Genomic DNA, 19,270 nt, shown 5'->3' with positions numbered 1-19,270 from the left:
CTCTCAATGAGCTTCATGAGGTAGTCACCTGAAATGGTTTTCACTTCACAGGTGTGCTTTGTCAGGGTTAATTAGTGGAATTTTTTCCCTTATTAATAAAAAAGCAAAGGGTGGCTACTTTGAAGAATCTAAAATATAAGACATGTTTTCAGTTATTTCACACTTTTTTTTTAAGTACATAATTCCATATGTGTTCATTCATAGTTTTGATGCCTTCAGTGAGAATCTACAATGTAAATAGTCATGAAAATAAAAAGGAAACGCATTGAATGAGAAAGTGTGTCCAAACTTTTGGCCTGTACTGTATATATATAGATGTGATGATATATCCAACAGTGACTGGGGATTGTATGAGGTAATTTAAGCGTTATTCCCCCCCCAACCTTCCTCTTTTCCCACTAGACGCTGTTGGATCTGGGTGCATCCCCTGATTATAAAGACAGTAGGGGTTTGACTCCTCTCTACCACAGCTCGATGGTAGGAGGAGATCCCTACTGCTGTGAGCTGCTTCTGCATGATCATGCACAGGTCGGCTGTGTGGATGAGAATGGCTGGCAGGAGATACACCAGGTGACACACACACACACACACACACACACACACACACACAGATAGAACAGTGATGGGGTGTGTGCAGAATACATATGTAGGTACAGGGTAAGGAGTCTTGTCTGGTTTTGAGAATTTCATTGAATTGATTTTTGTGTACCCTTCAGTTTGACAATTTCTTTTGTGGTGGTTAAATCCCATGGGTGGGGTGGGGGTCATGTGCTGGTTAGAAGCTCCAACTTAGGAAGGAAGTAATTTGCTTTCCAGTCTAAAGGATTGCTATTCACCACTTTGACAGAGGTTTCAATCAATTTGCACTTTCAATTGCATTTCAAAGCAGACATAATAAATTAAAATATTAAAAAAAAGAAATAGTTTTTCTGCAAATGTATTTGGGTTGGGTGCTCAAGTAAATGTTATATTTGGAAAACCACTACTGATACATGGCATTGTTCAGTGCATGACAACCAACAACTATAAAGTACATGTACTGTACTGTGCACACACGCACATTTTAAATGCTCATTCATTCAGAGATGTGCAGTGCACCAGCACAAACACTGACGTTTACTAACATGTCATGAACTATACATGCTGTATATGTTTCTATACTTTGTGAAGTTGAGGCCTCCAGAAATGAGGAGTTACTGGGACTTCAGAGTTCATTGATACCCACAGTTACTCATTCTACTGTTGCTGCAGCTGTATGTAAGCCAGTGCCTGCTGGCAGTCCAAGTAGTGGTGTCCATCTGTGTTAAGGTTCTTAACCTACGAAGAGCAAACACGGCATATTGTGTGCATTTTATAAGCATACTGCCTCAAGGCATGTCCTGCTCTGTAAACATAATGGAGGCTAGTGCCTACTGTTTTTGTCTGTGTCAGGGCTTTTCAGCTTAGTATATCTGAGTAGTGACAGAAAGACACTGGAGGTTTGAAGGTTCTTGTGCTGTGAATGAAACCAAACAGAAAGCTCTTGGACTCATTACTTCTGTTGCTCACACTGAATATGAATAGGTACAGAGGATGAATGGCAACATTCTGCTTTACAGTTTTTTTCAATTGCTTAAGCACAATTTTGAAAACAGGGACCGTCTTTTCAAAACACTCCACACAATTAGCACAACCACACACCCAATTAGCAGAACACCTCAGACCCTTTGCAAAATCAAACACTTGCAAAAACTATACACTAATTTATAAAAAACATGCTAACCTAAAAAACTTTTAGCAATTCTAGTTCTCAGTGATTAGAGTACTGTAAATGAAGTACACAGAGAAAGTGCAAATTTACAATAAGTTCACCAAACACTACACCAATGACCAAGACAAATGCTGCAGACTGAGGAAAATATAATTTATTTCTCTCCATATACCCAAATCAGTCAATATGGAGAATCACAAGTTATCATGCTACTACAGTAGTGTGTATAATACTTAGCTCAGCAAACAACAGACAAACATAAAATACGGTATCTAGTACAGATTACAATCACAAAAAAAAAAACAACAAATGAGAATATGGGCCCCCTTCCTCCTTGTCGTTCTCGACCCTCAATCCTCAAATGTCACAGGGAGGGGTATCAAAATTGCTGATATGGTGCATACAATGAGCAGCTGATTACTGTAACTGTTGTCAGATTTTTTTTTACCTGTTTCCTTGTCAAAATGTCCTTATAACAGATGTCACTGTATATCTACTAAGATGTGGCTGAACTCTTAGTCCAGCCTCCTTCAGCGTCAATCCGTGGTTCACAACATGGTCCACTAGTGTTGCGCAAATTTCATTTGATACATTTGGTCCTCTTCTTCTTTGAGCATATTCTCCGGCTTCAGGTCTTCTTCTCCCTCTATTTTTATCATAGGAGATGACAACACACTATTTTTTGTTTTATCTATACTTCTTTTTCCACAGTAAATATAATAATTATTTTTGAAGTGAGTAGCATGAGAACCCCAACTCTGCAAATAAAATTGCAAAAAGAGGCGCAATCAGTCAATATTTGTCTGTCTCCTGCACCAACCTTTCATTACTTGGATATTCCCTAACTCCCCCCTTCATCTGTTATTTTCTCTTCCATAGTTACTGACGCTGAACTATCAGTCTGGTGTAGTTCATCTCAAGGTCTTGCTATTATTGGTATTTTGAATTAATTATGAGCAAGCGGAAAAGTTCACAGAGTTCACACGTTTTCTTTTTTCCTGGAATAAGCTGAACTCAACTTTGTAGCCTAGAATTATTATTACACCAACAATTAAACCTGTCTGTTATTGGTATACTATGGTAATCTTTGTGTTGTGGAGTGTTTCTTTGTATAAGCATGTTGGTTCAAAAGTTAAAGACAATGGGCCTCATGCGAGAACCAGTCATTCCGACAGATTTGTGCCACATACGAGCAATTAAGGGAATTTGTGTAACTGTAAATAACTGTAAACTCGTACTTAAAATTTTTCTAAGGTATGGATGAAATTCATGAGTGGTCCAGACCTGTCTTAGTTACCGGTATGTCATGTCTTATGAACAGATGGTCTGTCTTTCTTCACAGGGGTAAAACACATCTACAGTAACTTCATGTAGTCTTAAACATTCCCTCTTTATGTTTGCCTTTATATGTCAATATACCGCTGCTCTGATGACGTTGTTGTCATTGGCAGCTGTACTATTAAAAATATAACCACAAAGTGATCCTATAAAAAGACTACTGACAGTGCAGAAATTGTATGGATTTGTGTGCGGATTTCTGACAGCAGGACTTGAAGCTCGGTATGAAGTTTTTTTGCTTCTCATGAATGGCCACGTCTTTGTGAACAGGTGGCATTCATCAGTCTGAAATAAGCGTTTTTACGGGAAACTTGTGCAGTTAAGAGTTAGGTTGACTCACAACAGATAAGATAGGAAAGAAACAACGATGACTATAAGGGCTTGTTTTAATACGTGTGTTCTTTTCCTTGTGCAGATACAGTAAGAGGTTTAAATGGAAGTGCTCGGATCATGTTTCTGTGTTTATAATTTCAAGATACTGTGCAATAAATCCAAAAGTCCTTCTATCTAACACATTTTCTTCCCATTTCATTTCTTTCTCCTTTTTTCTCAATTTTTCTGTGTCCTTTCCAGCATTAGTATTCTAGTGTTATATATTGTTTACTATAGGATACACTGCAGAAGGTCTGGAAACAAACAGCATTCCCAGAATCATTTGTGAGCTGTCTCACTGCTGTCACACACTCTTAACGAGACAGAACACAGGAGGGAGAGAACAATTGTTGGGGAGAGTTGGTGAAAAAAGGCATCACTCTTGTCAGGAAAATTTTAACGCACAGATTTTGCCTCAGGTAATACAAACAAGGTTCTCCCTTGCTTTTGGAGACTCTTAACAACATGTGTAAGGACAATTAGCCCAAGGAAAAACGAAAGGAAAAGATCCAATAGTTTAAACATGTATAAGGTGTGTACATGTCTTAGTTTTGTGTGATCTCTAGAAACCTTTGGGCTGTCGTTTATATTTAAAAATATTTGAGCTTTTCCACTGTAATCACTGCTGCAACTATTATTTTGTGGCAAATTAAATAAATAATTAAAGAGGTACGTCAGATTAAAAAACTGGCTGGTATCAGCCAAACAGGCAGAGCCAGAGGGGGGCTGCGGCCAAACTTTCAACTCACCCTTTCTTCATTGTGAATGATCTGCTCACAAAAACACAATGTGCTGTTGGCTCATTTGGCTAAGTTGCACATACCCATTATATCCCTGGATAAAATCCACTTTTGTCACACTTTTACACACCTCATTTCATGTTCCTCCTCAGTACAACAAATATAACTGTAACATACAAGTACCTTGACCTGCTCATGTACACCTTTTCTCACTCCTTTTGACTTTGTAAGTGAACAAGGATTCGATTTGTATAAAGAATAAATGTGTGAATCTGTCCTTTCAGGCCTGCCGCTATGGCCATGTGCAGCACCTGGAACACCTGCTGTTTTACGGAGCTGACATGAGTGCCCAGAATGCATCTGGAAACACCGCCCTGCATGTGTGCGCTCTCTACAACCAGGTATGTTGTGCTTGTGTTCTTGGAGAGTGGAGTCTTTTGTGGAATTACATTCATATTGGACAGTCGTGCAATACACAATTTATATCCACTGCCAATGTTCAGTGCCAGTGCATGAGGAAGTGTCATATTCACATTGCAGGGTAAAATGACATGTTTAACTTAGACACCAGTGGCCGTGGCTGAATTCCCATCTAAAAGTCTGTTGGATTTCTTAAATAATGAACCATGACCTCAATCTTTCCCTTACTTCAACCAAGTGGTCTTAGTTTCCTAAACCTAACGATCACTTAACCACACTTAGATCTTGTGTAAATGTTTACAAATATTGTCATTGAAGTTGTTCTGAAGAATCATCAATAATCAACATATCAATTTGGTGTTTTATTTGGTGAGTGGGTTGGTGGGGTTTGTGTGTCTGTATAATGTGAATGGTAGCATTTTTGTGTGAGTATTATGAAACTATGTGCCTAACATATGTAAGCATCTAAGCATTTGCTTATCCTCCAAGGACAGGAGCAATCACTGTGCTGCAGCATTGAACCTGGTGGGGCTTCCGGCCTTGCTCGAGGACACTTATGCAATGTAGAGTCTTGTTGTTATGGTATAGGGCCTTCTGATTTGCAGAATAGCATTCGCACAATGCTTTGCCTCTTTGTGTGTGTGTGTGTAAGTGTGTGCACGTACATGCACACAAGTGTGAACTTGAGTGGCAGTCTAAAACATAGGTATCCTTTACCTGGTCATTATCTCCACTGTATTTTTGTACAGCTACAAAAATTGATAATAAGGGCTGGCAAAATAATTGGCCAATTGCCACCTTCTCCTCTTCAGGAGTTTTTTGAGGAGGCGTCGAGGAAACAGGGTCTCAAAGTCATCAACGACCCAAATCATGTCCTGTATAGTGAGTTTGAGCTGATGCCTTCAGGCAAAAGGTACAGCTTACCAAACTGCAAGCTTAACAGGTACAAATTCTCATTTGTGCCGCTTGCAATCAAATTAATGAATAATAACAGATAGAGTGTGTGTGTCTGTGTTTGTGTGTGTGTGTCTGCGTCTGTGTCTGTTGGCTGCAGTGATTTATGTATGACTACTATTACTATATAAGACTTTGGTACTGAACATTGAGGTTATAGGATGTGCAATGATAGGGTACTGGTGCAAAATTAAAGTTATATTTGACATGGTATTTGCAATGGGGCATTGTTATGTGTGTTATTCACCACAGCATGAGTTTATTGAAATGTGCATAAGATCTAAACATTTGTGCAATTTATGTTGTTTGTTGTTATTCGTTGTTTATTAATTGACTATGTTGTAAGTTGGTTAATTGTATGTTGTGTGTTATGCGTGATGTGTCGCCATCTTGTTCTCTCGAGTGCCCAAGACAAATTTCTCCTATGGGAGACAATAAAGGCTTATCTTATCTTATCTTATCTTATCTTATCTTATTTGTTGCCTGTTATCATAATGGACTGAAAGGAAAGATTAAAGAGAAGTGGTCCAAGTGGGAGTGTGGCACTAAAATGGCCAAAGATCAGGTATATTTCTGTCATGTGGGTTTCCATTGCACATTAATGCACTTTGTCTGCTGCCATTTGGATGAATGCTCTGTATTTAAATGTGAATGATACCTTAGAGCCTATCAGTGCCAGACTGGGACTGTGTGCAGTTGTTCAGTACAGTTTTATTACTGAGCTGTCCCCAATGATCAGGTTTGAATCTTTGTACTACAATGACAACCTCAAGATCTCATTAATAAGTACACACAAAAGATCTTACCTTCGTCTGTATTTCCAATAATTTGCTATTCGCAAAACATATCTTAAAGGATAAGGCTGACGTTTTACAATTTTTCCTTTTGCCAATAAATCCCATTAAAGGTTTTTTGCAAATCTTACTCATACAGGAATAAACAATGCATTTGTTGGGGACTATTTTCCGTTGCATATTAACACACATTTGGTGCTCTAGTCAGTATTTACGGCAGCAGAATGGTGTTATTTGTGGTGCCCATGATTGTGGTAATGCATGTTACCCAGTGCAACAATTATGTGTTTTTAATAGTTTTTAGACAACAATAAATTTCTATGACACAGAGGAATATGACATATCAGGCTTTGGCTACACAGGCAATACTTGTTTACAGGATAAATCCATGGTTATTTTGGTATTGACATAGGTTTTGTTGGCAATAAAACAACTATGGAACATTTCCAACCTTATCCTTTAAGTCATTTTCTATAACTTCCACAAAAATCCGCATCAGCTTTGTGCATACCTGCCAACCTTTGCAGTCCCCAAGTGACGAACCTTTCACTGCCTGACATGATGGTTGGGGTGGTGGTATTTATATCGCACCCTATATGATATACAGTACCGAAAAACTTAAATGGTAGTAGCAGCTTATATTTTAAAATATGAATGAATGTGTTCTATATCAGGAGAGGTACATGAGGACATGGGGGGATGAGGGCAGTGAAAACCAGCATGCTCCCGGGAAAATGATAAGTGTTGTAAGGTACAGTACAGTGTGCTCATGTGTTGAGCTGTTCTGCTTGGTTAGTGGCTGCTCAAAGAGAAACATGTAACTGGGCATTCTGGAAGTGTTTTTTCTGCTCCTTCATTGGAAAATAGAGTACTGCTCAGTTCATGAACATTAAATGAGCACTTTACTCCTCTCCCTCTATCTCTTTTGCATACAAACAAGTGAAAAATGCATGTGTGTGTGTTTGCGTGTTGTAATTGGAACTGTGTACTGCTGGACGAATTCCAGTCATGAGGAATGATCTGCTTCAACTGGACTGGAACACCATAATCTCAGGAGAGAGAGAGAGAGAATATGGATGAATAGTTTTACAGTTACTTACTTGGTTGTAAAACTTGTACAACTTCTTGTGAGTGTACAGTCTGGTAATGGACATGGTCCTAGCTCTTGTGTGTTATCTTGCCAGTTGAGGTCGAACAGCACGTCGAGCTGATTGATCCCAGAAACGGTGTCTCTTAGCAGGGTTCCAGCAGGCTCCAAACAGGCCTGGCTCGGATGATTATGTACCATTACGGTAGGAAGCGGGCTGGTAGAATTGACCGGGAATCTAGTAGTCCAGTGGCATAGATCAATATATCCATGTGGAGAGAGAAAGATAGAGTGTCAGAGGGACAGATAGATGAAGGTGGGCCAGAGTAGATGAATGGCAAGACGACATAATCAGCAACAGTATAAGCTTGATCAATGGTCTAAAAGTCCCATTGCTGGGGTCCGACTGGCCATTAACATTTACTTACTAGGCTTTTAGCTTGGCATATGTGATCACTCAACAGCAGTGAATAAAGGCATTGCAGGGGTCTTTTACCTGGCAGACCAATCCACAGATCCATGGGAGGTGGTTACCAATCCACAGATCCATGGGAGGTGGTTGGATGAATGATTGAGAAAGGACACAGTAGGTAATGGCAAATGGGGACAGCACTGATGGGTGAAATTAAAGAGAGGTGGCGCAAGACACCCACAGAACTCTTCAAATCAGTAAGACCAATGAACTCTTGGGGCAACTCTATAATAAGCTGTATATAGAAAGTGTCACTGCATTTCATGCTACAGGACTTGTGTTTTGCTGTTGTTGGGCACAATAATGAGGAATAATTTAGCCCTTATTTAAGGTATTACAGCCTTAAATCATGCATTTTCTTTGCTTTAGATGTTAGTCACAATCCAATGTAAAAACAAGCGCTACAATCAGTGGAGGATGCCAAATCTGCTTCAATTCCAATGAGAGAAGAATCCTTAACTGTATAAACATGGCTGTGAGAGGCACCATCTGTCACACTCTTTACACATGGCTGACCGGCGTCATTACTGTAAAGTACTTGACTTACCTCATTTTGTATTCCTGTGTAGCTAATGTAATCACATCTAGCAAACCAGGGTGAGAACAACTGGGAAGGTTTTCCTAATGAATTCCTATAGGAAGCATTGAAGAGAAGAGCAAGACAGATGGCTAACACTGTAATTGGCCTCTGCACGTGCATGTGTGTGTACATGCCTGTGTATGCTACGGATAATATGGTGTTGACATCGACAACAGACTAAATGAATGAAACAAGCTTGATATCTACTAACATGCATGTAAATGGAGAGAATGTGTGCCAGATGGGCTTTATGTGTAACCCTTAAAGGAACACGCCGACTTATTGGGAATTTAGCTTATTCACCGTAACCCCCAGAGTTAGACAAGTCCATACATACCCTTCTCATCTCCGTGCGTGTTGTAATGCTGTCTGACGGCTCCAGCGGCATCAGGCCAACACAGAACATGCAGGTGAATGGTTCCAGCAATCCTACTGCTCCGAATAAGTGACAAAATAACGCCAACATATTCCTATTTACATGTTGTGATTTATAGAGTCACAGCGTGTACAAAAAACAACGTAACATGAGACACAGCCGTCTTCTAACTGTAAACAAACCGGGAACTATATTCTCAGGCGGAAGAATATAGTACTTGGGCAGATGCTCGCAGCAAGCCTGTCTGAGAATATAGTTCCCGGTTTGTTTACTGTTAGAAGATGGCTGTGTCTCATGTTACGTTGTTCACGTGTCCAACTTGGATGTATTCTACATGCTACCTTTTTTCAAAACCACCTCATTCGACAGATTTCTCCTTTAATTTTTAGTAAATAAACCTGTTTTGTCACCAAAGTAAAGAAGTGCAAATACACATATGTTTGCACATGCAATCACAGATCTGTCTGAACAATTCATACAAAATGTACAGTTATCTCCTCACTTTCTTTTAAAATTACTTTGGAAATGGTGCTCATTGTTACTCTTTACGCTGGAAGGTGTGTGTGTGTGTGTGTGCGTGCGTGCATGCGTTTGTGCGTGCGTGTGTGTGTGTGTGTGTGTGTGTGTGTACATTGTGCATGCAAATGCATAATGTGTGGGTGATTAGCAATTAGCTAAGCTAACAGCCGTAGGTGATTATCTATATAGGTTTTTAGATGTTTTAGACCCTTAGTGGTTGTATAAGCTATTAGCAGCAAGAGTAACCATGCATTATTCATAACACCTGCTCCATTTACAAATACTCACATGTCTTCACCATCTATGTTTACATGGATTTTGCTAGCTTACACTGGTTTTCTGTGTCCTAGTTAACACCATGGTCCAGGCCTGGAATTATACCATTTTAGGTGCAAGGCCACTTTAAGGGCACAAATGCCAGAGCAGCAAGGCCATCAACTAAAATATATATTCGTACAAACTCTTCAAAAAGAAGTTTACTCAGTCACAGATTGTGGCATTGGCACATCAGGATGTTAAAGTCACTTTGTCAATTTCACAATGTTTTGTAGGCTACACAGCGTTCTGTGAAATGTCAGTCAAGAGCGTAGTTATAAACTTAATTTTAAATTATTTTTTATTAATTTTATTGACATTTGAGCATCATCTCCCTGTTAGTGATGATTTAATTTGATCCTGAATTGTGAAGCACTTTGTAAATTCAGTTTAAAAATATATTGAATCACTATAAATTTACTATGAATTAATCGTTGATCATCCTTCTGACGTTTAATAATAATGATGATTAAGAGTTTACCACAATGATAGTTTGCAAAAACGTGATGAATTAGTGGTATGGACTTTTTTTTGCCATATTTCTCACTGACATGTCTAATGAGTGGTGGAGTGGGCACAAGTATTAATACGCAAACAGAGTTTAACGGCGAAATTCCTGCCCTACCATGGTCATTATACACCCAGCTCAGTTCAGGGCAGAGTCCAACACAGCACCCAAATAGCTACCATCTATGTGTCTTACCAGAAGAGGGTGCACTAGTGCATTAATGTTAACCTCATACTGTACATTAGGTACAATACAAGAGTGGTTCATCAGATACATCCAGCTTAGGGTTGCACAATATTGACAAAATGTGATATTGTGATATTGATTATGAATATTGCGATATCGATATTAATTTGGATATTTTTAAACATATGTAAAATTACAAAAGTTGTGGGAAAACGCATCAAAATATATTCATAACAAATACAACACTACATAATAAAAACATACTGTCATATTGGACTGTTACAACATGAATAAATAAATAAGGACCATGTCTACAGAACAGGACATGTTTTACTGGTTGTACAGAATAAAATATCTAAATAAAGAGAACAGGACATGTTTAATTGGTTTAATGGTATAAAATAAATAAAGAGAACAGGACATGTTTTACTGGTTTTACAGTATAAAATAAATAACGAGAACAGGACACAACTTTTCTTTCACTTCTCTGATTTATTCCGTTATGTTGTCTCTATCTATTTCTTCACTTACACTGTCACTCTGTCGAAATATGCACACGGGTGGTACGCTCCATAGGGCTTGTCACGTAGTGGACCCGTGCGCCGACGTGTACTAAGATGTGCAAGTGGAACGGTAACTGGCCAATGAAACACGATCAACATAGCGTTTCAAGCGGGCTCTAAATCGAACACAACTAAGCCACACAGCCAACGGACGGGACGCAGCGCTCCACAATATAAACAAAATATTGCATACTTATCGCAACACTTTTGATATAATATTGCACAACGTGATATCGCGATAACGATATTGAGTCGATATATCATGCACCCCTAATCCAGCTTGATGAGTAAAATCACATGGACGTCATTAACTTTACCACGTTTAATTCATTGTGCGTGCATGTCCTTGAACGTGTGACTCAGTGGTGACAGGATTTACCAGAGTGTGCTAATTGTAGAGCAAGGCTAGTGCTGTTAATTCTGCTCTGTGTTAAATTACATATCGACCCTCAGCCAGCCGGCACATGGACACATAACTATGTTTATCAATCTACAATTTGACTTTGTTTTTGCCTGAGGGCCCTGTGCTCATTTACACACAAAACAATTTATGGTAATAGTCTGACACAGGGAGAGAAACAAGGGAGAGGAAGAAATGTGTTGTTGTGAACTATAAAAGAATGTATTTTTGTGCATGTTGTAATGTATTCCTTGTATTACTTTTTTGTTTAGCCTACGTTAGCCATACCCCCTTGCTGCTTATAGTTTAGCCATTGCTTTGCCAACAGGCTCTATGTTGAACGCCTTTTATAAGAAGTGTTGTCTTACTACACTTACTTGCAAACTTTCATGATATGTTCAGGGCATGTTTGGCTGTATTTGGGTCTCTTTTCTTTTTTCCTTCTCTTCCTTTGTGTTTACTGTTATTAAAAGATGTAAATACCTGTATATAGAAACTAGGGCTGGATGGTATGAGGCAAAAAATGGATAGCGGTAAAAATTGAAGCCTGGAGACTAATAAAGTATATTAGCATGCATAATTATATACCCTCATAATTTGTTTTAATGTTACTTACTAGACTAATACATTGCTAAGAGTTCAGCAATGTATTAGTTAGCAATTATGTTAGCAATATGTCATGCATATTGGAAGTTAAGAGCTTATTTCTGCAGAGCTGATGCTATGTGTGTGATGCTGCTATACAACGTCTGGGTCCGTGTGCTTGGGGTGAAATCTGCAGATTGGTATTACATACTGTGAATACATTGTTTTCACTCATGCCTTAAAGCTGTTTGTCACAGTTTGAATTGGAATTTAATCTTTGAGTAGAATCACAGTTGCAGCCATTCAAATGTCCTTCCACCACTGGCTTTACAAATTCACAAACTCATTCAGGCTGCTGATTTACTGAAGAGGGAGATGTTAGCTGTCAGGTAGCTTTCATGCATTCACCATTAGTAAGGACGTATTAATCCGTTGTTTGTACCAGTATACAAACAAAGTGTTTCCTTCCAGGGTGGAAACAAACTTCCTTTGTAGCAAATGGATCTACTAATTGTTGCACAAGCCTCATGTATCTTTAAAGTAATCTAAGAGTCCGAACAGTGAAAGCTTGAAATTCTGTGATCAGGGCTTCATTTTCAGCAGGAGCTTAGTTTTCTTAGGTATTTACTATGCTTTATGTATTTCCTTGAATTATTCTGTATGTTTGCACATAATTCTTCACGCCTAGTAATAATATTCTTTTGGCTTGAATCATGATGAGTTTAATGGGTTTGTTTAACAAAGGATTGTTTAATGTTCCCTTTTTTTGATCTGAGACTAAACTCTGAAGTCGGCACTGAATCAACGCTTGTGCCGTCCGGATGGGTCCTCTAGTTCAAGCAGTTCAGACAGTCCTCTAGTTCAATAGTCCTCTGGGCTGTTTTCGTACCAGGCACTGATTAATTAAATGCAGTAAAAAATACAAGAGTTCAGTTACAGCATACAGTGATATTACAATTATTTGATTTTATGTCAAGTTCAAACTCAAGTTTTTAAGTTTAGTGAACTTTGTTGCTCTCTAAATAATTGTGTAGTTGTTCACTTTACAGTATGTCTGATGTTATTGATATTCCTGCGGATTAGTTCCTGTTTCTTTTCTTAACCACAGGCTTCCTTATGGGTTGTGTATATCCATTCTGTGATATTTTTTACACCTGCTCTTTTGTTTGATACATACACCACATATGTCTGGGAAAGACTGCATGGGCACCGAAACACTGTTGCAATATGCCCCACAGTGACCTTTCACATAATTTCCTTTTCAATAAAGCAGTTATTTAATTCAGTATGGGAATTTCTCCACGTGTAATAATCTTATAATCAGTTCAGGTCAACATGACAATAGTCTGGTCCAAATACTGTCTCGTGTGAGCAGCACAGGAACCTTTTTTCCAAGTGTTGTAGTCTGCACTTGGCTTAAGGTGTATACAGTATGTGTGTTCATTAGTGCATGTGTGTGTAAGACAGAGATAGAGGGCACTCACTTTGATAGTACCAAGGGTAGGTAAAAGGGATTTATGTAAAAAATAAGTATTTAACTAATTTCTTCACTCTAATTTTAGCTCTGCAAACATAGACAGCAATCACATCAAGCCCAACTCTGCTGTTAAAAACAGAAAAGTGTCAATGTTTGAATAATGATAGCCTTTCATTACCTCATCATGAAATATCAATTTAATCGCCCCTATATTCCACCCAAATCTAAATAACCTTTACGTTAGGTAGATTGTGGAGAGGGGGCATCCTTGTTCGTTCAACACTGCCTCTAGAGCTTCCACTGTTCTTAAACAGCACTCACACTTGCAGATGTGTGATCAAAGGTTGCTTGTGATGCTGTCTCTGGCAATAACTGTCACACTGCACTGCACTGTCAGTCTATAAGTGTACACAGTACCACATGATATTTGGCTTTTATAAACCAAATGGTCCAAATTATATAAAGTTTTGTTTTTCTAAAATTTTTATATTTTAAGTAAAACCAATAGGATGACATTTAAAAGTCCTAGCCAAACACATACATTACTCTGTTGTCATTCAGGATAGCTGTGCACGAGTTATCCTGTTCCGGGGGGCCAATAAAGAGATAAAGAACTACAACAGCCAGACCGCCTTTCAGGTATGTGTGGTATCCAAGAACCACTGCATGTTACTGTGTGTATTATCAGACCTTACATCTTTGACATGTCAGAGCTGAATGGATTGAATGACTTGTCTCTGCTTTTTACAGTACACAGTCTAATCCTGCTACATTGAATATGTTGATTGCTATTAAAAATTTAAGCAACTTAACAGCACCCAGCCCTGCTGGCTTACCATCGTGGTATGTGTCTGAATTCCAGCCTTCCTGGTTGATGAAGTCTCTGTGAAATTGATGTTGTGGCTGTTCCACACAGCACCCAGAATATTGCCACACATACAGATTTTACACATCTGCCACAACAAAGGACTAAATATGTACATGTACACGTATTAGGAGAGTAAGTAACAGAAAAAAATAGATATATTTATCTTCAATTATGTTCATGAGGTTTTTTTTATTCATAGAATTAAATCTTGCTGTTTTACACTTTTGTAATTATGTGTTTGCCCCCTTTCCCTTCCCTGTACCCCTGTCTTTTCTCCTCCAGGTGGCTATTATAGCAGGAAACTTTGATCTGGCTGAAATCATAAAGGTCCACAAAGCATCAGATGTTGGTAAGTTGACAGCAGCGGTAGTATATCACCAGGCTACCTCTGTGTTGTATAGGTTTAAACATGAATGCAGTGTCAGGGAAACATCAGACTAAAGAATGAGTGATTACAGTTTATATACAGAGGTGTGGGGAAACGAAGGGAAGGAAATGGAAATCTAAGGGATGTGGAGAAGGTTTCAAGGGTTTATTGGATCCCTGATGAGTTGATCAGTTACAGGAAAACTCTGCCATCTAGTGTGGACAGGATGTAATATCCCAATTTATAGATTGTGAAATGTGTTAATCACATATTTTATCCTTTTTTAACAATAAACAGCATAAAAAGGAAATCACATCTAATGTTTGGAATTATATATAAATATAATTTTGCCACTCCATCATTACACTATAAATAGACTTTACCCAGGCAATGTGCTGGTAATGTATGTGTGAACTTAAACACACATTGTTAATGATTTTTGCAAGTTTAAATTTTTCATGAAGAGAATGTTTAATTCACAGCTAGATTCTAAACAGCATTTCTTATTCTGTATTTGGCTCTTCATTCTTCATTAGGCACTGCCGTGATTCAATAATCTCATCTCTAAGGTTTTGCTGCAGTACCATCATCACTTGATCCATTGTATTACTTGATCCTTGTGTAAAAGTTTGCGGATAGTTTATATCTGTGTGAAAATGTTGGAAATCAAATGTATTATCAGCCTACTGTCAGATTAGTGCGACCTAGTAACAGGTTTTAAACTTATTTGAGTGACCGTGAGATGTGTGAAGCGTTCTGTTCGTTGTGCTTGCTCCAGTAGCTTGATATGATATAGTGAGTCTAGTCTTAAGAGGTGCTCTCGGTCAAATGTGTGTCTCTCTCTCCTCTCAGTGCCTTTCAGGGAGACCCCCTCCTACACCAACCGTCGACGTGCGACGCCTGGCCCCCTGCCCTCGCCACGTTCTTTGCTCCGCTCTGCTAGTGATAACAACCTGAACGGGGACCACGATCACATCCACGGTCAGGTTCCCAGAGAAATTCGTGGCCGTCAGGGCCACTCCCCTGTCCCCTCACTGCGCAGTCTGCCAGCTTTTGGGCAGCAGCACAGTAGTCTTGGAGAGGTAGGATGGAGCTTTGAGGCTGTCAAGATGTAATTCAGTTGTGTCAGTGTGTGTGCACATATAGCATGAAATTCAGAGTAAACAAAACAAGTAAGGGAAAAAATGAGAAAACAAAATGACATAATCTCATTTTATATATTGTCTCTTTTGTAGTTTTTGGTGCATTTGTTACACAAAGATGATTGCAGTGTTTTACGCGTGCATATGATACTTGTTCTGCTCTGTGCCAGAGCCGTCATGGAGAGCTCCCTGACAGCAGTCTCCAGAGTACAGGCAGCTCCAGATCCTCCCATTCCCGCTCGCCTTCGCTACATCACATGCATGAAGAAGACAAGCCGGTGCCCAGAAGGTCCCACAGCCATGGTTACCCTCATGGACACGGCCATCGTGGAAGACTCAGGTCTGTAAGATTTTGTTTGTTCATATGTTATTTACTCATTGTCTACTTGATTACTCAACTAAACACATTTTTAGAGAGCTTTGTAAACAAGCAGATCTCTTTCTTCCTGTTCCTAAGTTTTTATTCACACTCACCAGTCTCAGTAGCTATTCACTTTTAGTAGATAATCTGTGATTAGCCTTGTGATTAAGCACCTACTTTGATATTTAAACCAAATTTCAAAAAGCAAAAGGCCCCATGTGATGTGTCAGAGACACTAGTTAGTCACCATGCAGCATTCTGTATCTTATTCCATCTGCTACCGTCTGCTACTGGTGATACTGTAAACATGTCATAACATCAATCAGTGCAAAATCTTGTTTTATTATTCATACATCAACCATGGGCACATATTAAAAGTCATTTTCCTGTCAAAACTGTACTTGCAACCTGCCCCGAATAGTAATCTGTAAAAAGCATAAACTGGGAAATTAATATGAAAATGATGTATAGATGTATAGTGGCTGATTGAAACACTGATCAGTATGAGGTCTGCAACTTATATTTGCATTTGGTGTAGCTGCTGTGTGGCCCTTGGTCCTGTCAGGGTATGAGGGCAATGGTCAGTGGCATGGTGTGTGTCTAGCAACAGCCCTGTTTATGTAACAAGCTAGACTTATATACAGCATTTTTCCTGCAGGGAGAACGGTGGCAAATTATATACCTCAAATCTCTGTGTGTGTTTGTTTCTGTGTTTGTATGTGTGAGCATGTATGTATAGCCACATGGGTCCTTGTACAGTTTAGAGATAGACGGATGGAAAGGGGCTTATAATGATCACCATGGGGACCAATTGAAGGCTGCCAAGCTGTGAATGTGTTTGTATGTCAGTTTTGTGTAAGAGAGAGATTGAGAGACAGAGGATACATTCTGAAATTAGAGCTATGAGTAATTTCATTGGACGAGCCACTCAGTTCAAAACAGCTTGTCACCCGATTGATAAATAAATCCATGGATGTAGTTGTGCTGCTGGGGTGCTGGAACAAATCTCCTCCCTTGTATACTGAAACATTAGACAAGCTGCACAGAAAACTAGGACTCTGATCACATCTCGGGGCGATAGATTTAAGTGGTTTACTGACACTTGGTTTGTAAAGCGTTTTATTATGATCATATGTCAGAGCAAGATCACCTATGTACAGCACACACCTAATGTGATTCCTGGATGCCACACACTGTGTTTGTGTCTGTGTGTGTGTGTGTGTGTGTGTGTGTGTGTGTGTGTGTGTGTGTGTGTGTGTGTGTGTGTGTGTGTGTGTGTGTGTGTGTGTGTGTGTTTGGGTGTGAAACAGTCTGATGTCTGACAGGGGAATTGCATTACAGACCCAGCTCCAGCCATGCTCCCCTCTCACTCTACTACTCTCCTGTCACTTTACTCCATCAAATACACTCTCTCTCTCTCTCTCTCTCTCTCTCTCTCTCTCTCTCTCATTCACACACACACACACGCACACACACAAACACATACAGACAGTGAGTGCCATTAATCTACTGTATGGTTTGCAGCCATAGAGCAATCAACATCCTTTATTAAATCATGTAACATGCACACATCACGCCGCATAGAAACTAAAGCTCTGACGAACTAAATCGTATAGGCATCGTTTTCACAATCCTAAACCGAATTATATGAAGTTCATTAATACATTCACACAGGAGTGTTTAACCACCCTCCATCTCTTCCTGTCAAATGTTGTGCCCCATTATGGTAGCAAACTAAGTGCATCTTCTTCTGCTTTACCTGGCACTACATTAGCATTAATGTTCACTAAACAGAGATAGATATTTTGCTCATCATTGTGCTCTTTCTGTACAAGGTTACAACTTAATAGCCAGAGTGTGGAAAAAGGAAAAAGATAGAAGTGAAAAAGAAAACGAAGGATAGCAGGTTTACTATGTCCGCTGTGTCCTGGCCTAAATGGCCTTCTGTACACAGGGAGTTGAGACCTTGTTCTTCAGTGTGTTTTACTCTTACATCAAGTATTAAAGTGAGGGAATGTATAAAAAGGCCAAAACGAGCAGCTGGTCTCCATGGCCAGAACCTGCCCCCAAGTGAGACTGATGCTGTCCTTGAATATTTTCCCTCTAATATTTTTCCCTCCCTCTCTCTTTCTCTCTCTGACCTTCTGTCTATGCCCATGGTAACTCTAGAGGCATTATGAGTACCAGGGGAGTGTGAAATTAGCTTGGCCGGTTAACAGCCCGCCCAATGGCAGCACTTCCGCATGTGTGCAGTGCTGCCAGGGTTCAATAGCTTGGCCAGGCATCAGCAGAAAGTTAAGATGGAGACAGTAGAGAGGATGCAGTTAGGTCAGAGTGGCTCATTAATAATAGATCACGAAGGAAAACAAACAAAGATGACCAAGACAGATTAAAGCTTAGAAGTGTGGTAATAACAATCTCTCCAGCTGATGCAGTTGACAGTACAATAAGACAGGAACTGGATGTGACAGAATTGTATTTAGAAAAAAGCAAATTTGTCATAAGTGGTTAATTGGCAACTTACCATGATGTGCTTTCAATACAAAGAGATAATTAATCATGAAGGGGACACTGTCTTGACATTGTCAGTGTCTGAAATTGAGATATTGAGCTGTGCAATTTAGGACTAAGTTGTCTTGGTTTGGAATAAAAGTTCTGAAAATGCCAGATAGACAAATATTACAGTATGTTACCGAGCAGAGTATACCAACTATTATCTTTTCCATTTCCATTGTGTCGTTTCAGTTTTTCTACAACAGCAAAGCATGGGTGAACACATAATTCACATTTCAACCAACTTCCTTTGCAATTGTCAAAGTGGTATAAGTATTTTATTAGGTACAGTAAAAACAAATATTACACACCATCTGACTGGTTCGGGCAAGAGATGGATATGTAAGGTTTATCTAAGAGTCAAGTTTATTACGTAAAGCACCGCCAGCACAGCCCACATAACAAGGCCATTGGTTGTACAAAATGTTTGAATGTCAGTAAAAGCTCAAGCTACCCTTTATCTGAATAGTGTGAGAGGAGATTTGGACACAAAGGGGCCAAATCCTCATTCAAATGAAGATTCAGTCACACAATGTTACCTGA

The 19,270-nt window shown here is 39.3% G+C and overlaps 1 protein-coding gene across 1 annotated transcript in view; it reads left to right on the top strand.

Annotated features, from left to right (window-relative positions):
* The window catches only part of shank3a (SH3 and multiple ankyrin repeat domains 3a), a 188,671-nt gene that overhangs the window by 100,623 nt on the left and 68,778 nt on the right, over positions 1-19,270 (top strand). Inside the window, exons 8-13 of the mRNA XM_028585066.1 lie at positions 403-570; positions 4,485-4,601; positions 13,998-14,075; positions 14,587-14,653; positions 15,524-15,753; positions 15,984-16,153. Of these exons, the coding sequence (XP_028440867.1) occupies positions 403-570; positions 4,485-4,601; positions 13,998-14,075; positions 14,587-14,653; positions 15,524-15,753; positions 15,984-16,153 (830 nt within the window). The remainder of the gene's footprint in view (positions 1-402; positions 571-4,484; positions 4,602-13,997; positions 14,076-14,586; positions 14,654-15,523; positions 15,754-15,983; positions 16,154-19,270) is intronic.

This window comes from Perca flavescens, chromosome 8 (assembly GCF_004354835.1).
Source record: "Perca flavescens isolate YP-PL-M2 chromosome 8, PFLA_1.0, whole genome shotgun sequence".
Classification (NCBI taxonomy): domain Eukaryota; kingdom Metazoa; phylum Chordata; class Actinopteri; order Perciformes; family Percidae; genus Perca; species Perca flavescens.
The sequence above is the reverse complement of the archived record's forward strand: the minus strand, read 5'-3'. Positions and strand labels throughout refer to the sequence as shown.